Source organism: Pseudozyma flocculosa, assembly GCF_000417875.1.
Source record: "Pseudozyma flocculosa PF-1 unplaced genomic scaffold scaffold00003, whole genome shotgun sequence".
NCBI classification, from domain to species: Eukaryota; Fungi; Basidiomycota; class Ustilaginomycetes; order Ustilaginales; family Ustilaginaceae; genus Pseudozyma; species Pseudozyma flocculosa.
In genome coordinates, this window is record NW_006920871.1 from 862,060 (window position 1) to 885,449 (window position 23,390).

The 23,390-nt window shown below is 65.7% G+C and overlaps 9 protein-coding genes across 9 annotated transcripts in view; 6 read left to right on the forward strand and 3 right to left on the reverse strand.

Annotated features, from left to right (window-relative positions):
• The window catches only part of PFL1_01404 (uncharacterized protein), a gene marked incomplete at both ends in the record, with an annotated part of 3,542 nt that extends 298 nt beyond the window's left edge, over positions 1-3,244 (reverse strand). The window contains 2 exons of the mRNA XM_007878906.1: positions 11-156; positions 254-3,244. Of these exons, the coding sequence (XP_007877097.1) occupies positions 11-156; positions 254-3,244 (3,137 nt within the window). The remainder of the gene's footprint in view (positions 1-10; positions 157-253) is intronic.
• Positions 3,245-3,758: 514 nt separating this feature from the next.
• PFL1_01405 (uncharacterized protein) lies at positions 3,759-4,795 on the forward strand (the record flags this gene model as incomplete). Its single annotated transcript, XM_007878907.1, has 4 exons — positions 3,759-3,771; positions 3,897-4,390; positions 4,509-4,562; positions 4,679-4,795. The coding sequence occupies 4 exons, from the start codon at positions 3,759-3,761 to the stop codon at positions 4,793-4,795; spliced, it is 678 nt and encodes a 225-aa protein (XP_007877098.1).
• Positions 4,796-5,362: 567 nt separating this feature from the next.
• PFL1_06937 (uncharacterized protein) lies at positions 5,363-5,961 on the reverse strand (the record flags this gene model as incomplete). The annotated part of the gene is made up of 2 exons (XM_007879038.1): positions 5,363-5,627; positions 5,747-5,961. The coding sequence occupies 2 exons, from the start codon at positions 5,959-5,961 to the stop codon at positions 5,363-5,365; spliced, it is 480 nt and encodes a 159-aa protein (XP_007877229.1).
• An 873-nt stretch (positions 5,962-6,834) lies between these two features.
• On the forward strand, positions 6,835-7,852 carry PFL1_01406 (uncharacterized protein; the record flags this gene model as incomplete). Its single annotated transcript, XM_007878908.1, has 2 exons — positions 6,835-6,962; positions 7,099-7,852. The coding sequence occupies 2 exons, from the start codon at positions 6,835-6,837 to the stop codon at positions 7,850-7,852; spliced, it is 882 nt and encodes a 293-aa protein (XP_007877099.1).
• Positions 7,853-8,871: 1,019 nt separating this feature from the next.
• PFL1_01407 (uncharacterized protein) lies at positions 8,872-9,436 on the forward strand (the record flags this gene model as incomplete). The annotated part of the gene is made up of 2 exons (XM_007878909.1): positions 8,872-8,980; positions 9,066-9,436. 2 exons carry the CDS (start codon positions 8,872-8,874, stop codon positions 9,434-9,436), a joined length of 480 nt encoding a protein of 159 aa, XP_007877100.1.
• A 1,549-nt stretch (positions 9,437-10,985) lies between these two features.
• On the reverse strand, positions 10,986-11,619 carry PFL1_06848 (uncharacterized protein; the record flags this gene model as incomplete). The annotated part of the gene is made up of 2 exons (XM_007879036.1): positions 10,986-11,018; positions 11,314-11,619. 2 exons carry the CDS (start codon positions 11,617-11,619, stop codon positions 10,986-10,988), a joined length of 339 nt encoding a protein of 112 aa, XP_007877227.1.
• Positions 11,620-13,105: 1,486 nt separating this feature from the next.
• Positions 13,106-13,776, forward strand: PFL1_01408 (uncharacterized protein; the record flags this gene model as incomplete). Its single annotated transcript, XM_007878910.1, has 3 exons — positions 13,106-13,116; positions 13,212-13,497; positions 13,612-13,776. The coding sequence occupies 3 exons, from the start codon at positions 13,106-13,108 to the stop codon at positions 13,774-13,776; spliced, it is 462 nt and encodes a 153-aa protein (XP_007877101.1).
• A 1,528-nt stretch (positions 13,777-15,304) lies between these two features.
• On the forward strand, positions 15,305-17,158 carry PFL1_01409 (uncharacterized protein; the record flags this gene model as incomplete). Its single annotated transcript, XM_007878911.1, has 4 exons — positions 15,305-15,370; positions 16,031-16,072; positions 16,192-16,385; positions 16,501-17,158. 4 exons carry the CDS (start codon positions 15,305-15,307, stop codon positions 17,156-17,158), a joined length of 960 nt encoding a protein of 319 aa, XP_007877102.1.
• Positions 17,159-17,977: 819 nt separating this feature from the next.
• Positions 17,978-21,625, forward strand: PFL1_01410 (uncharacterized protein; the record flags this gene model as incomplete). The annotated part of the gene is made up of 4 exons (XM_007878912.1): positions 17,978-19,137; positions 19,253-20,582; positions 20,738-21,037; positions 21,194-21,625. 4 exons carry the CDS (start codon positions 17,978-17,980, stop codon positions 21,623-21,625), a joined length of 3,222 nt encoding a protein of 1,073 aa, XP_007877103.1.
• Between the last annotated feature and the right edge of the window lie 1,765 nt (positions 21,626-23,390).

A 23,390-nucleotide genomic window follows, 5' to 3' on the forward strand; every position in this document is an offset into this window, starting at 1 on the left:
GTCCGCCGACGCCGCCTTCGAGAGCTGGCGCTGCGCCCGGTTGGACTGCGACGAGCGGTCGGCCTTGAAGCGCGAAACCTTGGGCCTGTCGCCCGCCGCATCGGCAGTGTTGCCCTGGTACTCTTGGTCCTCGACGGTGGCATCGAGCGGCACAATCTAGAGGCGTGGTCGTGAAGGGCAAGGCAAGGGAGGGGATCAGCAGGCCGGATGCAAGACGCGCGTCGAGTGGCGGCCTGGCGGCAGGAGTGCTCACGTCGTCCTCGTAGTCGTCGTCTTCATCGCCGTCGTCATCCTCGCCGTGACGGTCGGCGGCCGCCATCGCAGCAGCTGCAGCGGCCGAGCCAGCGCCAATGCCGGACCCGGATGGAGCCAACCCGAGCTCCTGCAGGACCGCCTTGGCCTTTTCGTACTCCCTCAGCAGCTCGCGGTCGTCGAAAGCGGCCGCGACGTCGTAGTTCATGTCCGGCTGCAGGTCCATGAGGTCGTCGGTGTCGTACGCGTCGTCGTCATCGTCGTCTTCATCATCATCGTCGTCGTCGTCGTCGTCGTCGTCGTCGTCGCCATGCTCTTCTTCGCCGCTCTTGGCAGCCTGCTGCTTGCCCTTGATCATTCTGCCATTGCGGCGGTCATCGTCCGAATCCGAGTCGGCGCCTTCGCCGCGGATGATCGGTACCTCGTCCTCGACCTCGTCTGCCTCGTCCCCTTCGCCTCCGCCCTCGTGCCGAGCAGATGGGTCGATCTCGTTGGTGCGAGCCTCCTCGTCGGCCGCATCGGCTGGCGCCGCATCAGCAGCGGCGAACCGGACGCGTCCCTCCCTCGGCTCATCGTCGCCCTCGGTGGGTCGTGCCAGCTTCTCGCCATCTGGCTCTGCGTCGGCCGCCGCCGATGTCCCCGCCGCTTCGACGCCCTGCCTGCGCTTTTCCATCCTCTCCGCGTACGCCTTCGAAGGACGTGCATGCGGGACGGCGGGCGGCAGGCCCATCTGCTCCCTCCGCTTCGACAAGTCGTCGTCTCCAAGGCTCGCACGGTCCAGGGCCGACATGCCCATCGATTGCGTCGGCGGCACCGTCTTCTGCGTCGGCGGCGGCGATTTCGACGCGGAAGCTGTGGCAGCCGCCTTGGTCCTCGGCGGGTTGACTGGCACAAACGTCGGCTTCGAGTTGAGGAAGCCGCGCCTGAATGCGCTCTGCTTGGCCTTCTGCACGTCGTTGGCCGCAGCAGGCTTGACCGTGGCACGCGGGGCGCTGCTGGGCTGTCGCTCGACGACCGTCTGTCCGAGCGCCGGCTTTTCAGCGAGCAGACGCTTCCGTTCTCGCTCGCGCTCCTCTTCTTCTCGCCGCTCCCGCTCCGCCACGGCCTCGGCCGTATGGGCGCGCTTGTCCTCGTCGTGCGCCCGCTGCAGCTGGTCGAGGACATCCTTGGCGGGCGCGCCCGGGTGGCCCTCGACGATGCCCGGGCCGAGCAGGTCGACGATCCTCGCCGCCTCCTCCTCGACGCCCACGTCGTCGGCATGGCGCTTCTCGGCGGTGTCGGCGCTGCTGCGGTGCAGGTTCTTCTCGTTGACCTTCTTGACCTCCCTCAGCGCTCGCTGCAGGGCCGAAAGGCTCTGGGCTGCGCCGTCCTCGTCCGCTTGGCGGGAGGATGCGGCGAGTGACGACGATCCGGGCTGCCGAAAGCGTTCGGGGCTCTGGATGCGCACCGTCTTCTTGGATGGCGTGCTGGCGCCGCTGCCGTTAACGCTCGAGTCGGCCGTGGCGCTTGACGTGCCGACCACCGTCTTGGCGAGGGCCTGAGGCGGCGCAGACGACCTGCCCTGCCTCTCGGCGCCGTCGAGGTCCTCGGCGGCAAAGTTGGAACGGATGGCTCCAGGGCTGGACGGGTTGAGGTTAAGGAAGCCGCGACAGATGCCGCTCGAACCAAACGACGGGCGCTGCTGGATGGGCGGACGCTCTGGGTTCTGCTTGAGCGCCGACTTTGGCGGCGGAGGGCGCGTGGCCGAACTGATCTCGGGCAGCGACGGGTGGGACGACTGGGTGGGCGAGTCGGGCGGCGTCGGTGTCGGCTGACGGAGCACGACACGGTTCTCCGAGGTCGGCGAGAGGGGCGAGGTGGGCAGCTCGCTGTCGCTGCCATCGTCCGAGGGTCGCCGCATCGCAGTGCGTTCGGACCGGCCTTCTCCTTCGTCTTCGCCGTCCTCGTCGTCTTCGTCCTCGTCCTCCTCGTCCTCGTCCTCCTCGTCCTCTTCTTGCTCCTCTTGTTCGAGCTTGCCGAAGATGTCGTCCATCCACTTTCGCCGCTCCTCCTTCGTCCTGGGTCCCTCTCTTCCGGGACGCTCAAAGGGGAGGACGACGCCGGGCGGCCGCGATGCCGTCGAAGCCGATGGGGCCTCGCTCGGTGCAGCTCCTGAAGAATGGCCATTGGCGCGGTGAGTGCTCTGAGGTGCCGCCCCATCGGCGGGCCTGAGTGGTGGCGAGTCTGGCACGGGCTCCATCGGTTCAAAGAATGGCAGCCCCTCCTCGTTGAGCACCTGGTTGTTTTCGTTGACGACGATGCCCTCTTTCTGACCGGGCAGGTCGTCGAAGCCCTCGACGTCCTTGAACGCGGCCTTGAGCTTTTGGCGGATGTTTTCGGTGGAGAGCGATGCGAGCCGTTGCCTCGCCGAGGCTGCCTGCTCCTCGTAGGCGGCCTTGGCGGACTCGAGGTCGGCGATGGCCTGTGCGATGGGCTTGCGCGCGAACGTCAGGGAGTGGCGGTGCAGCTTCTCGTCCTTGACGTCGAGCGCGAACGAGTCGCTTTCCGGCGGGATGGCGGTGAGGGCAGGCACCTTTGCTTCTCGCACCGCCTTGCTCGAGTCTGCTTTGCACGGTTGCCGGACATAGACGTGGCGTGCGTCTGCGACCGTGGCGGGCCAGAAGGCCAGGGGACCGAGCGGCTGCATGATGGTGTGCTGGGGAGCGTCCGGTCCCTGTTCTGCCATGACGGTGAGGTTCTCGAGCTGGAGGGCGACCCTGGCCGTGTTTGAGATCTGCTGCTCTAGGTTTGCCAGCTCGGCCTGCTGCTTGGCAGACGAGGCAGCTGCGGCATCGTCGGGCTGGTTGGCGGGGGCATTGTCACGGATCCTCTGGCGGTGCGCTTCCAGGAGCGCCTGTGCGGTTGCCGATATGTCGGTGTCCGATGGCAGCTGTGCTCTAGAAGACGAGAAGGAGGAGAAGGAGGAGGAGGAGTTTGGCGATGCGGCGGCCATGGTGGGTTGCGTTTGCGAATGCCCTCTAGGGGAATGGTGGGAGTGGGTGTCTGGCGTGTCTTGGGGAGTGGCGTGCGCTTATGCGGTGGCACGCATGTGTCGCCGTGCAGGACGGACGTGTGTTTGGCCTTGCTAGCTGCGCGGGTATCGAATCGGTGATGGCGTGGGCAGGGTCGTGTGATGGTGGTTGGCTCGATGGTAGGCAGAAGGAGGGTTGCATCTTCCCTCTCTGTCGCCTTTGCCTTTGGCCGGCGTCTGAAGAGTGACGGCCGTCTGTCGGCCAAAGTCGGACGGACGCTCGAAAAAGTCAAAAGGGGGGGAGGCCTCAAGTGGAGGTCGACCGACCAACCGCAAAGCGCGAAGAGACGCAAAGAAGCTGCAAAGAGGGCGACGCACGGTGATCACACACTACCCTGCCAACGCAACTCGATCCACCCACCGTCAACACCACCACCATCACCACCGCCGCACACCCACCTCTCACGACCACAACCACAATCACATCACTGCAGCAATGCCGGCAAAGGGTGAGCAACCAAGACGACTCCGCAGTCGACCCGTCGCACCACGGCCCTGACCCTGACCCGCCTCGCCTCGCCTCGCCTCGCCTCGCCTCGCCTCTCATCTCCGTCCCCCACGCCCTCCGGCACAGGAGGCAACGCCAAGAAAGAGTCTGGACGGGCAAAGAAGGCCGAGAACGAGTCCAAGAAGCAGGCCGAAGCCGCAGCAAAGGCAGAGGCCGCCGAGGCCGCCCAGTGGGAAAAGGGCGGCAAGGGCAAGTCGGCCGCCGACCTAAAGGCCGAAAAGGCTGCCGAGGCCGCCAGAAAGAAGGCCGAAAAGGCCGCCCTCGAGGCAGAGGACGAGGCCAACACGCCCAGCACCAACAAGGGATCCGGCAAAAAGGGGGCCAAGAAGCCCCCCGCCGTCAAGGGCGGCGCAGCGGGCCCGGGCATCGACGACGCCATCGCCAGCTTCACCGCAAGCAACCTCGACGACGCCCTCGACGCCATGACGCTCGTCAACGAGAAGAGCGACAGCGCATCGCGCGGCGCCGCCGCCGGCCAGATCGAGAGGCACCCAGAGAGGAGGTTCAAGGCCGCCTTCGAGGCCTACAAGGAGCGCGAGCTGCCCAGGATCAAGGAAGAGGTGCGTCACCCCCGTCGCCGGCGACAGAGGCTCGATCGTCGGCGCGACCCCAACGCGCGCGTGCTCACCTCTGACACACCCTCCTCCCTGCCTCCCTTGGACGTTTGCCCCGCCGCAGCACAAGGGACTGCGTCTGCAGCAGTACCACGATCTCCTGTACAAGCAGTTCCAGGTGCGTTTCGCGTCAGCCGGTGCCGTTTCTCGTTCGCGTCCCGGTCGAAGAGCGCGGTGCTGACGTCTCGCTCCTCCCCGCTCTGTCTCCCCTCTTGTGTCTCCGCCGCCTCGCAGAAACACCCGGACAACCCCTTCAACCAGCTCACGGTGTCGTACGACGCGTCCAAGGAGGAGAAGCTCGCAGCCCTCCAGTCCAAGCGCGACGCCACCGAAAAGCGACTCCGCGACTAGGCCGGCGCTCGGGGCGCCAACGCACGGGCATCCTCCTTCCATACCCTCGGACGAGGCCCTGGATCGCCTTGACTTGCCCTGCGTGGTTCCAAGGGGTTGTAGCTAGGTAGCTAGCCGGCCAACTGGACTCACCGTGCGATACGAGAGCAGCCGCGCCTCGACCGAAGCCGGGGCCGACCAGACTCTCGCGGCCAACTGGGGTGTCGCCTTGTCGCCGCCGCCTGTGGGGCGGAGTGTTGGAAGGTAACAGGTAACAATCACACGACGTGAAACACAGCGAGTCGCACGGGCAGCAGCGGCGACAGATGAACCATGCAAGAATCTCGTCCTCCGAGGTTGGCATTCTCTGACGAGCAGACGTCGACAAGGGAGCGGCAACGAGCGAAGGGGAGGTCCACGGGGGGCATAGGATGGTGGTGGGCATAATATGGCCGGTGAAGCATCTTGGCATGGCGGCCAGCCAGCGAGCGCGTCGAGGACGAGAGGGAGAGACGGGGGATGTGACCTAGCCCGCCCCAACTCGGCACGCCCCCAGGCTGGCAGGCAAGCCGCGCCGAACGCGCCCGTTTAGGCGGTCGGGGGCTTGGTGCCCTCCTCGAACATGAAGGTGAGCTTGCACTTGCCGCAGTACTGGCGGTTCTTGTGCCACGACATGAAGATGCCGGCGCCGCACTCGGGCGAGGGGCACTCGCGGCGAAGGCGCTTGACGTTGCCGTCGCCGTCAATCTTGTAGTACTTGAGGACGGCCATCTTGACCTTCTTGCGCTTGTGCTTGATCTTCTTGGGGGTGGTGTAGGTCTTCTTCTTCCTCTTCTTGGCACCACCACGCAGGCTGTCGGGCGAGGGAAAAGGGGAAGGGAGTGCCGGACGACACGGGTCAGCGAGGCGGGTCTCGTCGAAAAGAGGGGCAAGGAAGGCGACGAGACACGGCAGCACACCAGGGACACTCACCGAAGCACCAGGTGGAGGGTCGACTCCTTCTGGATGTTGTAGTCCGAAAGGGTGCGGCCGTCCTCGAGCTGCTTGCCGGCAAAGATCAGGCGCTGCTGGTCCGGGGGGATGCCCTCCTTGTCCTGGATCTTGGCCTTGACATTGTCGATCGTGTCCGAGGACTCGACCTCGAGGGTGATGGTCTTGCCCGTGAGGGTCTTGACAAAGATCTGCATCTTGAGTGCGGTTCTGCTAACCAGTGCGAAGTGGCGTCCTCTGCAGACAGGGGGGCGAGAGCGGCAGGCAGAGGGCGTCGCAAGAGGGTCAGATTCCGCACGTGGTCCTTGCCGCTACGACGGCGGTCCGGCGCATGCATCCGCAGCAGTCCGACGTCGACGCCATCGACACAACAACGGCGACGACGACGTGCGAAAGATGCCGGATGCGACGCTGCGACGAGCAAGGGGGTCGAAAACTCACTGCTGGGAACCGTGGAGAGAAGACGGAAAGAGCGAGGGAGCGCGCGCCCGTCTCAATTTGTAGTCTGGCCCTGACTCGCCGTCTCGCTGGCTGAAGGCTGGGCGGGCGGGTTGGCGGGGCGACGACGGGCGACTCTGGGACCTGAGCTCACGCCCCAGCCGACGAGCCGCGAAAATTTTCAAACCTGCATTTTCTGCTCTGCCTTCGGAACCGCGGGCGGTCCAGACTCTGTCCAGACCGCACGAGGAATCGGGATCGGGAAAGGGGAATGCGGACGGTCGGACGGACGAGCGGGCGGTCCGTGCCTGTCATCATCATCGAGCGCGGAAGCGGCGCGGCGGTTTGGGCGGGGCCAAGGCCAAGGGCCAAGGGCCAGCAAGCAGGGCTGCATGCCAGCTGCGCCATCTTTCGTCCTCCACCGCCACCCCACCGTGTCACACACACCGGCACCTTTCCCTCGCTCCCTCCTCTCCCTAGGACATCCTCCAGCTCGCCCGCACCGACCCCTCAACGCGCAGTCGCCGGCTTCCCCGAATATCTGCTGGAGATAGAGAGTGACTGCCGCCGCATCGAGCCGATCCCTCTCGCCGCCAACGACTCGCACCTCCGCAGCGCGCCGCTCGCCCGCCATGTCGTGGTTCTCGAACCAGTGGAACAAGTTCAACAGCACGCTCAACGGCGATGGTGCCAGGGGAGCCGATGGAGGACAGTCTTCCGGCGTCATCCGAAGGGTCGAGGTCGTCTGGGGCCGAGAGCGGTGAGTGTCCGCCGGCCGGCGCCTGGTCTCGCAGCCGCAGCTGCGGCATACAGGCAGGGTTACATGCTGAAGCTCGCCGTCGCCCCTTGCCCCAACCTCCACCGCCTTGCAACCCTTCTGTCGCCGTAACCCTCAGCATGCAGATCGTGCTGCCCAAGTTGACGACGCCCGTGACGCTCGGCCACCTCAAGCAGGAGATCTCGTCCATCACCTCGATCCCCTACGAGCAGGTCAAGCTGATCCACTCGGGCCTCATCCTCAAGGACGACCGCTCGGCGCTGGCGGCCTACGGCATCCGCGAAGGGTCGCGCCTGATCCTGGTCGGGACCGCGGGCGGAGCTCGCTCCGAGGGCGACAAGGTCGGCGCCAAGGCCCCCGCCCTCGGACCGCTCAGCGTCGGAGAGCAAAAGGCGCGCGCAAAGAAGCAAAAGGAGGCCGACACCAGCGAGGAGGGCCTCATGGCGCGCATCGACGAGGCGCTGGCCGAGTCCAGGACCAACCTCTTCCCCGAGGTCGAGCTGTTCGAGCGCAGCGTCAAGGCGTTGCCGGCTAGCGTGGAGGGCGCGGACGGTTCCCCCGCGCCGATACCGGATGCGGCGGCAGAGGCGGCGGCGCCAGGAGCTACGCCGACGTCGCACGGCGCCGACGCCGGAGCGACAAACGAAGGCGGATCGGCGAAGCTGATGACGCCGGCCGAGATCGCCAACTCGCACCGCAAGACGTCCGAGATGCTGCTGCGCCAGCTGCTCGCGCTCGACGGCGTCCAGGTCAACAGCGACACGACGAGAGCGGCGAGGAAGCAGGGCGTGCGCGACGTCCAGAGCCACCTCGACCGACTCGACGCGGCATGGAGCGAAGCAAAGGCCAAGGGCGTCAGGCCGCCAGCGTGATACCCCCGCAGTCGTCGTCGTCGTCGTCGTCGTCGTCGTCGTCGCGAACCCTTTGTACGGCGAGCGGCGGTTTGCGTTGAAGCATTCATAGAGCAGCGATACTTCAGCCTGTGTGGTGTCGCCTCGATTCTGCCGTGCCTTTCTCTGCGCTGATCCGTCAGAGGTAAGGCCTCGTTCCTGGCCTCGGGGCGGCTGCGAAGGGCGTGTAAGGACGCCATGCCGATGGAGGGGCCTCGTCCGTTTGTCCGTGCCGTTGGACAACAGACCATATAGGCTCCGACGCAAGCAATCGACGGCCGTGATGGAGGACATGGTTGAGAGGCAGAAAGAGGCAATAGCACCTACCGCCGAGCAGCGGCCGATGCCTTGTGCCTCTTCCTGCCTTGGTCCTGGGCTTTTCGACCCCATCCTACCAGTCCCAGAGCCGCCACGAGGCTGCCAGCTTACGAGCGGGGCTGTGTCGGTGAAGATGTGGCGAGAGCACAGGGAACGTCAGCCAACGTGCGTCAGTAATCTGTTTCCGCCCCGGGTGGCGACGGGGATGCAGTACGCCGTACGCCGAGTGGGGAGCCCGCAGAACGAAGCGGCACGGGGATGAGCTCGGCCAGAAACGCTCCCAGCTGCCTGAAACGAGGGCGATATGAAGTGCCCACTCGACGAGCGCGATAGACCTGCTTGCCTCACCGGAGAGATGGCGATGGCGATGGCGATGGCGGTGGCGATGGCGGCGTTCTTCGCCCCGACTTGCGGTCTTTGTAGGAAGGGTGTGGGACGCCGCGATCGAGGACGCCATCGAGGGACCCGTCGCACCTCTGCTTGAAGGCTTGCGCCCTTCGATGCCTGCCAGCTCGCCAGAGATAAAGGCGGCCGCAAATGCCAGCTACGGGGAATCGCCTGTCCGCCCCTCGGCACTCGTCTTGGCTGTTCGTCCCTCTCACCGTCGTTTATCCTTGACGCTCTTTCCAAGCCCCTCATCATCGAGCATAGTCCGGATGATGTCCTCCTTCCTGCCGGTCAGGATGGCCTGCATCGCCGCCTTCGTCCTCGCGTTCTCGAGCGCCGCCGAGGCGCTTCCTCTACCTCGCCGTGTCGATACCAGCGACATCCTGGCGGCGGGGAGCCCGTTCTGTGAGTCCAACCCCTCCGTCCAGCAGAGCATCCCCGCCCGTGCTGACTCGGGTCTGCCATGCTGGCCGTGTTTGTACATCCGCAGCGGTCGCTTTGGCCTCCGGCAACACCGTTCTGGTCAAGCGGCGTGGCGATGGCGCTGGCGCTGGCGATGATGCTGCCTGGGACGCCAATGAGCTCAGCTTTGCCAAGCGGGGTATCAGCTTCAGCTGGCTCGGAGAGCTGCTTGGCGGGATGTGCAGCTCCGGTTGCGCCAAGGTCGCCAAGGCCAGCGGCGCGAACAGAGTCGCCGACACCACTGAGGAGCGATTCTGGCGTGTGCCGCCGCCGATGGACACGCTAGACCCCTTCTACCCTCCCGCTCGTGGCAACCCTTACGGGTACAGGCCCGGTGGCGCCCCCATCGACCCGCCCAGCCGGAGGCCGAGTCTGCTTTCGTCACCGAGGGCAGCTTGATGAGTGCTGTGGCCCGTCCAGCCCAGCGGGCATCTCGAAGAGCAACGAATGGTCCGTCGCGATCGCGCTGCCCCCGTGGCCTGAGGGAGGAAGGAGTGTGCCTTTGGCGGCAAAGGCCTCTCGACTTGCCTCAGCTTTCAAGCCTATCCCTGCACGAAGCCAACTGCCTGCATCCCTTGCTGGCTGGCCGCTTGTGCGGACAAAGAGTCAGCGAGTTGATAGATGAGGAGAGAAAGAAAGCGGCGCGAGGAGGCGGCGCGGGAGAGCGACGCGCCGGAGAGGCCAGGCACGCCAGCACTCGGAGCCGAAAGTCGACCCGCCCAAGACATCGCTGGACGCAAGAATTTCAGGTTTTGCTGCAGCAAACACACTTTTAAGGTGATTTCCTGCTTAGTCCATGCGTCTGCCCATCACTGAGAACCAGACCTAGCAGATGATCAAGGTCAAATACAAATAGTCTTTCACAGGGCAGATGTGGAGATTTGTTGGGCAAAGTGTCAAAAACGCTCGGAAACCATCGGAAATCGACATTTTGCCCACACAAACTGCCTTCCAGGGCTCCGATCAGGCTGCTGCAAGCATCATTGCAAGCCTGAGGACCAGGACTAGCAGATGGGCAAGGTTGCAGAGTCTTTCACAGGGCAGGTGTGGAGATTTGTCGGGCAAAGTGCTGAAAACGCTCGGAAACCGTTGGAAATCGACATTTTGCCCACACAAACTGCCTTCCAGGGCTCTGATCAGGCTGCTGCAAGCATCATTGCAAGCCTGAGGACCAGGACTAGCAGATGGGCAAGGTTGCAGAGTCTTTCACTGGGCAGATGTGGACTTTTGTACGGTGCGTTCACATAGGGTTGACACTGTTTGCTTGAGTGAGCAGGGATGCAGCATTAGAGGTGGCAGCAATGCAGGAGGAGGAGAAGCCTGTTGAGCCGGACTCGAGGAAAGGATGGATTGCCAGCAACACGCGCCGAGTAGTCTGAGTTGAAGCGAGCAGCGGCGCAGGACCTCTGGCGCTCGCGAAGTGCAGGGAGGTGGTGCCGGATAGGACGATGTGAGATGCCATGGAGTGGCATGCCTGGGGTCCTGGAATGGAGGTGCCATTTCGTGTGATGTCGCCGAGAATGGCCGGCGCCTCGTGCGTGGTCGCGCGGCTATCGAACACGATGAAGGCCGCTGAAGCGCCTGGGGATGGGCAGTCGAAGGCATGGTGATGCTGGAGAGAGGGCGGCAAGGGAGAGCATGCACTCGCGGCCTGCACAGCTGCGCCGGGACGGATCGTCGCACCGCCGCCGCCGCCGAGCCGGAATCGCAACTGCCACGGGCACAGCACACACACACCGGCGTGCACACAGCGACAGGACCTGAATGAAGGAGGAAAGATGCTCGGATTACGCTGGTCGGCCCAGCAGCGGGACAGACAGCAGAGAGCAACGGCGGACTCGCAGTCGGCAGCGACTCGCGCCGACCGCGGCGCCACGCCCCGAGACCTCCCCCGGTCGCTCCAGGAGCGTTTTCAGCGCACGGAAACGGAAAGAACCGGCCGAGACGCTTAGTCGAAAAGACCGAATCCCATGTCGTCGTCCTGCGGATACGGGGATCGGAATGTACGTCAAGGAAGCAAGAGGTCAGTAAGGGATGACCGAGGCATGGTCGGGTCGATATCAGGTGGCGGAGCGGTAGCGCGGCGCGTTGGGAAAAAAGCCCGGCGCGTGCTGCTCATCGCCTCCACATCCGGCCCCCTCGACGATGCCCGCACCCTCGACAGTGTCGATGACGAGGACGACGACGACATGCGATGGAGCGACGATCGGCATCGAAGGATACGTTGCGAGCGGAGAGTGCTCGATGACGGGGGTGGGAAAGCGGGCGACACTCACGGACTCCTCCTTCTCCTCCTCCTTCTTCTCCTCCTTCTTCTCCTCGGCGGCACCACCGGCGGCGGCAGCAGCGCCACCAGCGGCAGCGGCGGGGGCAGCACCGCCGGCGGGGACGGAGGCGAGCTTCTCCTGGCCCTCGGCAATGAGCTGGTTAATGTCCTTGCCCTGGAGCTCGGAGATGAGCTTGTCGAGGCGCTCAGAGTCGGCCTCGATGCCGACAGTCTCGAGGAGAGACTTGATATCGGCGGCCGAGGGCGACTCCTTGCCGCCGAGAGTGAGGAGGAGGTAGGCTGCGATGTGCTTCATTTTGATGTCTTGATAAGGGGGGAGGTGGGAAATACCGGCCAGAAATCCGCGTGAGCTTTGATCCGTAAAGGAAGACTTGTGGACTGCAGAGCGGGCAGACAGGGCCGAGAGCCAGCGATGGTCAGAGACGAGGTCCCAAAGCGATGCTCCTCTGCAATGTCGTCCGCTCCGACCGGCCTTCGCGAAAGGCTGACCCAGCTCCATCGAGCGATGGCAACGGGAGCTCCTGATTGCGCCGCCGGCCAGCCATCGTCGATGCCGTCCACCGCGCAACAAAGCAGCCGTCCGCTACGCCAGCGCGGCGCCTCTTGCTGCCGGCGTCGGCCAGAGGTCCTCGTCGACTCACCAAGGTACTTTTGATGAACGGTTGTGGTCGGGAGGCAGACGGATGCCGCATCGGAATCTCGCAAAGTCTGGCGTGCGCGAGCCTCGGAGCGCGGGGGGCACACGCGGTGTTGCGGGCCAGACGCCTTTCTTCCGGAGCCGGGACATTTTGAAAATTCCCACGCGAATTCTTCGCACCACGCGTGGGCTCAGCGCAGCCACTCGGTCTACTTCTCGGGTGTTCCGTTTTCGGCAGCGAGCCTTGTACGGCGGCCAGCGCAAAGACTGAAGCCCATATTCCAGGCAGCGCCGCTCGCCCGCCCGCCAGCCAGCCAGGCCGAGCCAAACAGAAGCAGGTGGGCCCAGAGCCAGCCCAGCTCAGACAGAGTCCAGCCAAGCCCAGCGCAGCGCAACCCGGCAGCGAGCGAGCGACGCAGCCAGCCAGCCTGCCAGCCAGCCAAGTCGGCCCCAGAGCGAGCGTTGGTTGAAGCCAGCCGTCACGCCCTCGTCACCTCCTTCTCCCCTCACCATCAAGATTGCCCAAAATGTGAGTAGGGTACCCATGGCCGACCGCGCATTCGAGCGCACTCGACTCGACGACGACGGCGACGACGGCGACACCACTCCGGCCGCATCTCGACCGCCATCGCATCCGCAGCGCACCGTCTGGGCAGCGCCCGTCATACCTAGTCAGAGAGTGACGCATCGATGGACCAACGACTCCGACCTGGACGAGCATCGGCCGCGACAACGACAATCACTTCTGCGACCCGGCCAAACAGCGGTCGACCCGCCGACCTGTGCCGCCCTGTGCCGCAGCTACGGCTCATGATGCCACAGACCGACGACAGACCTGAGGACGGCTTCCGACACCCCCCGACGACGACGTCTCAGAGGCTTAGGAGGGATCGATGAGAACGGAGATGAAGGATTCGAGGCAGTGAGGAGATGGGATGTCGGCAGCCATCGCGATGGACATACGAAGGGACGGACGCCAGGAAGATTGGCCTTTCTGCGCCGCCCTCCGATCAGGTCGACATGCGACCCATTCTCCCCCCTTCTCTACCGCTGCCCGTACCCACCCGACTCCGACAGACAGATCGACCTACGACACTCTCTGACGATAGGCGCCCTGCTCTGCGCTGCGATGCGATGCTTCGAGATGCTGGCGGTGTCGCTTCACCCGGTCGCCGGACCCTCCGTCGAAGACACACGAGCCCGAGACTAATCTCCTCGCGCGTCCGTTCCGCACCACCCCACCGCTGCAGGGATGACTACGACGCCGCCGCCGCCGCTGAGCTCAAGAGGAAGCGAACTTTCCGCAAGTTCTCGTACCGTGGCATCGAGCTCGATGCCCTGCTCGACATGAGCAACGAGGACTTCATGAGCCTCGTCCACGCTCGTGCCCGCAGGAAGTTCCAGAGGGGCCTCAAGCGCAAGCCCATGGGCCTCATCAAGAAGCTCCGCAAGGCCAAGTCGGAGGCCGCTCCCAACGAGAAGCCCGCCACCGTCAAGACCCACCTGCGTGACATGATCGTCGTCCCCGAGATGATCGTGAGTAGGCGCCGAGAGGCTGGCCGTGACCCTAGCACCCTGCCTTGCCGCGGCGGCCCTGCTGACCTCGCCCTCGACGCTGTTTGCACCTCCTTGCCCTCTCTCCCTGCGCAGGGCTCCGTCGTCGGCATCTACAACGGTCGCTACTTTGTCAACACCGAGATCAAGCCCGAGATGCTCGGCCACTACCTCGGCGAGTTCTCGATGACCTACATCCCCACCCGCCACGGCGCCAAGGGCAAGGGTGCCACCGTCGACCGCTTCCTGCCCATCAGGTAAACGGCCGGCCGGCCACGTTGCCCCGCTTTCTGCCACGCCCTCTCCCTCTTGCACTCGTCGCGCGCCCAACTGTACAATTCTCATCGCATCGCCGGGCCGCCCACCCACACAGCGACACCCCCGAGCGCATGTACCCGGCTCCACCATGCCACTACTGCCACTCTCATCCTCTTCTTGACACCGCTGCGCGCGCGACTCGCGCGCGCGTGCGAGGTCGACCAAAACCTCGATGGGGGGCAAGCCTCTCTGCGCGACCCTGCTCCAGGGCGTCGCGGCGGGGCCCATTCCCAGGCATCGGCTTCCCACAAGCAGCGAAGCAATGCCACAAAAACCAAGCCACGATATGACCAGACCCTCGCCACGCCGCTGCCGCTTGCTTGCTTGCTTGCTTGCCTGCCCGATGGATAGCGAGGCAGCCGAAGGGGCAGTCCGTGCGTTCGTGCGTGCCAGACGGGGCGTCGTCGAGCGAGCGAGAGTGAGAGAGAGACAGACACAGAGACCGAGACAGAAAGAGGGGTCGAGGGAGGGAGCGCGCGACGTGTGGGCCGACGGGCCACCATGTGGACTCAGCACGCGGGAGCGCCAGGGTCACCGTGCAACCTCAAGCTGGCTGAGTTCCTCGCCTCACCGGGTCGGCCAGCCGGCTGTGCCGTGTGCCGCCGTGGTGACTGCTGACCGAGGTGGCCTTTGGCCTTGGTGCGACAAGGTCGAGTGGCGGGCCCGTGGGCCATACTGCGCGTCCTCATAGGTGCTGAAAGTCCAGCCTCGCGCACATGCTCTCACCCTACCTAGCCCACACCACCGCTCGCCACCGTGGCCATGCCTCGCCTGGTCGAGGCGACGGCTCAGCTCAGCTCAGCGCAGCAGGCGGCATCGCAGCGAAGCGATACCGGCAGCGTGACCCCCTTGCTCGGGGCGGAGGTCAGCTGGACGCCTTACCCAAGCCGGGAAGAAGGAGGCGGGGAGCGTGGGGGCGGCGGCAAGGGGGCGGCAAGGCGTCTGGCGCCCTCTCGTGCGAAACAGGCGGGCCTTTCGGGTGGAACCGCCGAGTGCCTGGGCGGCCAGGCTGCTGATGAGAGGTTAAACGGTGATTGGCCACGGCAATTCAAATCCCCCCCGTGCCCTCGCGGAGCGGCCGGGGGTAATACAGAGGGTTGTATTTGGGCAGCCTCCCCTCTGCTGATTTGAAATCTGCGACCGTCCGAACCGACCGACCGCCCGCCCGCCCGGTCGGTTCTTCTTGAAAGCGGGCCCTGCCTGGCCTACTGGCCTGGAGAAATTCGCTCTGGCGCGCGCCCGCCCGCCCGGCTGGCTCTTAGCAAGCAAGCAAGCAAGCAAACGGTCGGCGCCGAGCGGCTGGCTGGCTGGCTGCCTGGGAGGGAGATGGCCGCCCGCCCGCCTGCCGCTAGGCTGCTCGCGATCACACATAGCCACTCCCCTCGGCGCCGTCTCACATTCGTCGCCACCACCACCACCACCCTCCATCACCACCAAAACCCCTTCCTGGTCAGCGAGACCTCTTGTCAATATGGCCAACTTGTTCAACACCGCGCGAACCGCCTTCCGCGCCGCCGCCAACGGTACGGCCGCCTCGGTAGGTATCCTCGGTTCTTCTTGCCTCTTATCCAGCCGACTCGACTCGACCCGACCCAGCCAGGCTCGGTCTAGCTCCATCTCGACTTCGCCGCGCTCGACCCGACTCGACTCCGGCTTCCTTGAGCGACAATGACGGGCTTCCTCCGCGCATATCGACCGCTTCGCACGATGCTTGCTCGCCGGCCCTGTCCCCTGGCTTGCACGCCGTTCAGGTCCAAACCGGCAGAGATGCCAGTCTCGACCCACGCCTGCCGGAGTGATGTCGGCAAACGCCACCCCACGCAACGCCGGGGACAGCGTATCTTGCGAGACGCCACGCGTGTACACCTGCCGCTGTTGGAGCGCATGCTGGAGTATGGGCCGGTCCAGTCCATGCTTCACCATCGAGCGAGCTTCTTGGACCAGCGGTCAGCGTGGCCACTCGACATGGCCGCATGCCTGCCCTCTGGTGCGCCGGACGACGCCGGCTCGACTTCCGCACATGCACACGCTGTCGGGTTGAACCGCTGGCTATGGGACTGCGGCCACGGGGCGGACTGTCGCCGCCGGGTCATAGGCTTCGAACATGCGCCACCTCCCCCACAGTCGCAACCAAGGGCACCACTCTGACCCTTATCCTTCCTCCTCCCTCTCCACCGACTCCGCTCGACAACCACAGGTCCGCCAGGCTTCCACCCAGGCTGGCTCGAACGCGTCGCAGGTGAGTTACAGCAGACGGTCGCCCACTGCGTTGCCACCCGCCGGCTCCTCATGACTTTGGCCATCAGCGCTGACGCTCCTCGTCCCCATCCTTGCCGCCCTGCCCCGCGCCACTCGCAGTCGATGTTCGCCTCGCGCACGTCGGCCGTCGCCGCCACCGCCGTTGCCATCGGCTCCGTCGCCTGGTACAACCAGGTTTACGGCACGCTGCCCTTTGTCGACAGCGCGTCGGCCAACATGATCGACGAGGGCCTGCACCCGCCCAAGTACCCCTGGAGCCACTCGGGCCCCTTTGAGACCTTTGACCACCAGAGGTGAGTCTCGCCGCGGTCTGTCCGACACGTGCATCGCTGCCGCGAACGCACGCTGATTTCAGCCCTATGCCTTGCCTCCTTGCCCGCCCGCACCGTTTCTCTTCCTCTGCGACAGCATCCGCCGCGGTTACCAGGTCTACCGCGAGGTCTGCTCGTCTTGCCACTCCCTCGACCGCATCGCCTGGCGCAACCTGGTCGGCCAGTCGCACACGGTCGACGAGGTCAAGGCCATGGCCGAGGAGGTCGAGTACGAGGACGGCCCCGACGACGAGGGCGCCATGTTCCAGCGCCCCGGCAAGCTGGCCGACTACATGCCCAAGCCGTACGCCAACGACGAGGCGGCGCGTGCCGGCAACGCCGGTGCTCTGCCCCCGGACCTCAGCCTGATGGTCAAGGCGCGACACGGAGGCGCCGACTACATCTTCGCGCTGCTGACGGGCTACACTGACCCGCCGCCGGGCGTCAAGGTGCAGGAGGGCCTCAACTACAACTCGTACTTCCCCGGCACTCAGATCGCCATGGCGCGCGTGCTCTATGACGGTCTGGTCGACTACGAGGACGGCACCCCTGCAACGACGTCGCAGATGGCCAAGGACGTCGTCACCTTCCTCAGCTTCTGCGCCGAGCCCGAGCACGACGACCGGAAGCGCATGGGCATGCAGACCCTCATTATCCTCAGCAGCCTGACGGCGCTCTCGCTCTGGGTCAAGCGCTTCAAGTGGGCCTCGATCAAGAGCCGAAAGCTCGTCTACGACCCCCCAGCAAGCCACTGAGCGCGCACCCTTAGAAACTACCACCCTCCCGGTCTCGACGCCCGTGGATGGCGGCCGAGGACGGTCGAGGGCGAGGTTCGCTCGAGGGCGACGCCCGCTCGGGCTGCTTGATGCTTGATAGTTGGGTAGGCCCTCGTCCCTCTCTTTCTCTGCCGACCTGTGTCTAAAGCGAGCGATATCGTTGTCCCCGGACGCAATGCAAACACAAACCCACCAGATTCTGCAGAAATCCCAGGTCCCCACAGCGACGCCGTGTGGAAGCTGGACAAAAGGGGACAGGGCACGGCCAAAAAGCGACAGCCAGAAGGTTATTCGAAGATGCGGTTTCTTCGGCTTCGCTTCACGTGCGGGCGCTGCTGGCGCGTGGCAGCGGCGGCGGCCTTTGTGTTGGTCTCGGTCGGTCAGTCGGCCTGCTGAGGGGTTGCAGGCCGGTGCGTGTGTGTCTTTTTTTCCCCTCGTCAGTCTCTCCCCTGCCCCTCTCTCCTTGGGCAATCTCGACTCGTCTCTTCCTTTCTCCGCCATCCTACGCTGCTTAGCCATCCTCCTTCGAGCGCGGGCTAAAGCAAGCTCTCCATAGACCGGCACCACACCAGATTCGGCACATACCCGCCGCCGCCACCGCAGCCGCAGCCGCCACATACCCATCTGCTCTTCAACGCATCCTCGCTCAGACTCGCCTGCTTTATTTCCGTCATCACTTCACGCACCTTTCAAGCCTGCATACCTATCTCATCTCTACCTGGACCGCTCTGATCATCGCCTCTGCGTTCAACAGGAGCGCGGAAATAGGCCGAGGACCCCCTGCGGCCACCGAGGGGCATGGCATCCCTCGCCTCATACCCTCACGACGTGGCTGCAAGCCCGTGCTCTCCGCAATCCTACTCTACCTTGTCTCCCGCCAGCCGTCTTCGCGCCGCCGCAGCAGCAGGGGCGAGGGCCAACCCGGAAGAGAAGCCGCTGCCGGGCAACACGTCGCTCAACCACAACTACCGCTCGCCCTCGCGATCGCCCTCGACCAGGATCCTGGCCGGCAGCCCCGGTACGCCCACCCGCCGCGCGGCTACGCGGATCAGGGAGGCCGTCAGCCTCGAAGATCTCCGAGAGGACGAACAGCGTGCTCCCTCGTCTCGGCCCAGCGCTTCCGCCCCACGACCCCTGTTTATGCCGACACCCCGTCGAGGTGCGACCAAGCCGACGCCCTACCCTTCCCTCGCACACATCCCCGAGCCCAGCCTGGCGCCTCCCCTCGCAGATCTAAGTGCCGGCCAGACCAGCATGGAGCGCTACACCCACTCTCCTACCAAGCCGTTCGCCTCGAGCCAGGCCGCTAACGCCGAGCAAGCGCAGGCGCCGCCGGGCGAAGGCTTCAGCCCAGCCAAGAGATCGCTCCGCTCGTCTGCCTCGGCCGCCAGGCCAACCAGAGATGCAGGCCTCGAGAATGCCCCGCAACGGACGCTCCGCTCGACGGCCAGCAGGGCGCACATGGCAGCGGCGTCGACGGCGATGACCTCGCTTGCCCCTGGCACGCCCGCTTCGCACGCATCGATGCGGGCCAGCACGGTCGCGGCCTCGTCTTTTGAGCGCGCCGAGGATCTGCAAAGCGGACGAGCATCGCCCGAACGGCAAAGCAGCTCAGTCAGCAAGCCTAGGGCCAAGGTGACTGAAGGCGTCGGATCGAGGCTGCGCTCGGTCAACAAGCCAAGCAACCAGCGGTCCACGATCGCCTCGTCGACGGCCTCTCCCGAGAAGCGCGGCCTCGGGATCAGCATGGGGCTAGTCGGCTCGCAGCATCCAGAGAGGCACCGTGCAAGGGACGGGCCGCTATCGCCGGCGAGCTTCGACCTCGACGAGGAGCTCGCAGATAGCTCGTTCGTGTACGCCGATCCAGAGGATCCCGACGGCGAATCGCTGGGCCTGTCCAACAACCCTCGGGATGGCAGCGCCGACGAGAGGCACGAGAGCGTCATGGTCCACGTCCGGTGAGTGTAGGCCGGCCAACGCAACACGGCGCAGATCCGCCCGACCTAGACGCTGACCTTGCCTTGACACCACTTTCTGACTTCCTGCCCGTCCCCGACGACTCGCTCCCCCCAGCCTGCGACCACCGAAGCCCGGCGAAAAGTGCGCGTGGATCCCCAGCTCGGTCAACGGTTCTCTGTCGCTGGAGCCGACGCTGGCCTCGCAGCGGGTGCAGCAGGGCGCGGCGGGCCCTTTCAGCTTCGACGGCCTGCTGACCGGCAGCGCCAATCGGCCCGTCTACATCTCGGTGGCGCGGCCGCTGGTCCGCTCCGCGCTCGATGGCTACGATGCCGTCGTTTTCGCCTATGGCCAGACGGCGAGCGGCAAGACGTTCACGCTGAGCGGCGACGAGCGCGGCGAGGAGCAGGGCATCATCCCGCGCGCCGTGCGCGACATCTTCCGCGGCATCCGGCAGAGCTCGGCGCGGCGCGAGTATCTGCTGCGGGCGAGCTACCTCGAGATCTGGAACGAAAACGTCAAGGACCTGCTCGAGCCGACCAACGTGCCGCAGGTGCGCGACGACCGGCGCAAGGGGGGCAAGGGCACGTTCGTCCACCCGCTGCGCGAGGAGATTGTCACGTCGCCCGGCCAGGTGCGCGAGCTGCTGGCGCGCGGCCAGGCCAACCGCCACGTCGGCGCCACCGACTGGAACGAGCGTTCCAGCCGCTCGCACACCTGCTTCAAGGTGACGATCGAGAGCTGGGAGCGCGGTCCGGACTCGGCCGGTAGCGTCTTTGGCGATAGCGGCGGCGGCGGTGGCGGCGATGACAGCGCCTACCTGACGATGCCGGCCGCCGACGCGTCATCGAGGCTCGGGAGAAAGGTGCGCGTGAGCGAGCTGTGCCTGATCGACCTGGCGGGCTCCGAAAAGTACGTCTCGCAGGGCTCGGATCGCCGCGCCGAGGGGGCGCACATCAACAAGAGCCTCCTGACCCTGGGCAAGGTCATCTTTGCGCTGTCGGAGAAGACGGCGCGGGCCAACGCCAGCAGCGCCCACGTCCCCTACCGCGACTCGAAGCTAACGCGGATCCTGCAAAACAGCCTCAGCGGCAACGCGCGGGTGGCGGTGGTGTGCACCATCAACCCGAGCCCGTCGGCGGTCGACGAGAGCCTCAGCACGCTCAACTTTGCCAAGCGGGTCAAGAAGGTCAGCCTCCACGCGCGGCGCAACGAGATCGAGGGCGACGCGGCCGGGCTCGGCGGCGCCGAGGCGCAGGCGCTCATCATGCGCTACCGCGACGAGGCCATGGCGCTGCGCAAAAAGGTCGCCGAGCTGCAGAGCGGTGCGGCCACGCCGCGGATCGACGACGACCGGATGCGCCAGCTTCTGGACCGCCTCGACGCCATCGGCGGCCTAGTCGTCCGGGGTGGGGCGTCGACGGCGAAGACGACGGCAGTGACGGCGGTGAGGGCTGCGACGACAGCGACGACGATGATGACGGCAGCGGCGAGTTTGACGGTGCGCCCGGAGGCGAGCAAAGGACTGCTCGACCAGTCTCGCCGGTGCGCAGGGCGCGCCACAACCACCTTGCCTTTTCTGACCCGCCGCACGTGCTGCAGGAGAAGCTCTACAACGCCAACACGAGGATCGCGAGCCTGCAGCGCAAGCTTGCCTCGCGGCCGTCGCTGCCGGCGTCGTGCACCAGCGAGGCGGACAAGGACGCGCTCATCGGGCAGCTGCAGCAACAGATCCGCGAGCTCGAGATGGTGTGCGAGGCCCAGGCCGCCGATGCGCCGCCCAAGATCCGCGAAGACGTCGAGCGCGAGTGGCGCGACCGCACCGATGCGCTCGAGGAGCGGCTGCGCGAGCGCGAACGCTTCGTCGAGGAGATGAGCAAGGAGCTCGAGCGGCTGAGGCGAGTGAGTAGTGCCAGTCGCGCGTGCAGCAGCAGTGGCCAGGCCGGCCCCGCCTGGCCTGGTCTGGCTTCGACTCGATCCCCCCCGCGCGCTGCGTTCTGACCCAACCAACGTCCTGGCATCTCGTCCCCCCTCTGTCTGGATCGCGCTCGACCGCAGGCCAACAAGCAGCTCATCCGACTGGCGCACAACGAGACGGCGGCCATGGTCGCTCAGCTGCAGTCGCCGCACGCCCAGCCGGCGTCGCGCTCCAAGCTCCATCCTCCTCTGAACCAGCACCAGCACCAGCACCAGCGTCACCACCAGCAGCGCCTGGGCCAGGCCCGGCCCGTGTCGGTGCTGGGGGCGACCGAGATGGAGGCGTGGCGGGAAGCGTACGCCGCGTCGATGCCGATGGCCGCGTCTTCTGCGACGGCGAGCCCGGCCATGACGAGCGACTCGCGCTGCGCCACGCCCACGGCCGCCACACCGGGACCCAACCGGTACCTGCGAGCGCCCAACCGGTTCCGACCGCGGAGGTCGATCAGCCACGACGGCGGCCTGCTGCATGCGGGCCTCCAGAGCGTCGAGCGCGAGCTTGGTCGCATCTAAGGTCGACCTGCGAACCTGCGACCTCCCGACTCGGCCTGGCCTAGCCTAGCCTGCTGCGACACACCCGAGGACTTGCCTGCTTGCTCCGTCTGCCTACCAGCCTGCCACGTAGTTTGCCTGCTTCGCCCTGGCAGATACCTAGCCTACCATATCACTCTGACTGACGCGCCCGCAGCGCAAGCAGTCGGCTGCCTATCGAATCAATCAGACGATGTCGTTGCCTGCTCCACCGCCGCCGCGGTCTGTTGTGGACCTCGGTGCTCGCGAGGGATCGCCTAGCTCTGCCATCCGAGAGGAGTGGGCTCGCGAGCGAGGTGAGTACGTCGCCGCCAAGACGGCCACGGCCGGTGCCGAAACCTTGCTTGGCACGACGCGGGGCCCGCGATCTGGCTAGCGATATCTCGCAGCAGCCACGAAGATGCGGTACCGACAGGTAGCGGCCTTGGCGATCGACGGACGGTGGTGGCGACGGCGGCGACGACGACGCCGAGGAACGACGATCGCCGTCTGTTCCGCAAGCTTCCGAAAGCGGGGGAGCGGGGGAGATGAGGTGAGATGAGATCAGACGACCTGGGTGTGTGAGCGGGCCGACGGGGATCGCCAAGAGCCAAGCCAGGCCAAGCCAAACAAGAGGCCAGATTGGCAGCCATGCGTGCGTACGAGCTCCTGCCTGCCGCAAACTACCGCTATCGCTGACTCGAGAGGTGGACGCGTGCGCCGACGGCGTGGTTCGGGGACGACGCATCGGTACCGATACCGTACCGGTACGGTACGCGGTACGGTCGGTAGGCCAGGCGGTGCTGGACGGATGTTTGGCCCACGCCCGCCAACCGAGGCGCAGCTTGCCCTCATGCAAGATAAGGAGGCAGGCAGGCCCGCAGACAGGCAGGCGAGCGAGCCAGCGAGCGAGATGGGACCAAGGGCCCGAGGGACGCGTTCTGATTGGTCGAGATTGGGCGAGCCCCTGGTCGCATGGCAGTCCGGCTCCACCTTGCTTGCTCGCTTGCTTATCGTCGCGGGTGGTCTCGAGCCTAGCCTGCTCAGCCTACTCTGTATGCTCATCCGGGTCGGTCCGCTGGGTGGGGTCAGCGAGCGATAAGCAAGCCAGCCCGGTGATGCCAGCCAGCGTCGGCTCACCCGCCTGGCCCGAAAGCTACCGGTAGCTTGGTCCTCTGCTGCCTCCCGTATAAGATGGCAAAGGAAGGTTGGATGGACGCCAAGCCCTCGCTAACCACGGCGCTTGGCCTTTCCCCATCGCTCGCCGTCGCCCGTCGTCGGTGGCCGCCAATTCGTGAACGAAACCATGAGCGAGGCGGTGACGACGAGCGACGGCAGCGGCGACGGCGACGGCGACGGCGACGGCGGCCATCGAAAATGGCGCGTTGTGATTGGTCGATAAAACCTGAAAAACGAAAATGGCCCGACCCACAGGCAGGCCGAAGCCCGTCGCCCCTCTGCTGGCTTGCCAGGCAGGCAGGCGGGCGGCGGCTGCGACGCTGGCTCGAGAGATAAGCAAGGACGGGCAGGCAGGCCGTTTCTGGATGCGGCGTCTGCCTGCCTGCATCTCGCCCTCGCCCCCCGCGCCGGTTGCTTTGTCCACTCTTGCTTTCCGCTTTGCACACAACGAACGAGTCAAGCTAGGGTTGGCCGGCCAGCATGCGATGGCAAGCAGACCAAAAACACAGGCAACGCATCGCATGGCGTGAAAGCCGGGCGATCGCTGGCTGTTTGCAAACGTACGGTACGGTGGAAGCCAGATGGCAGA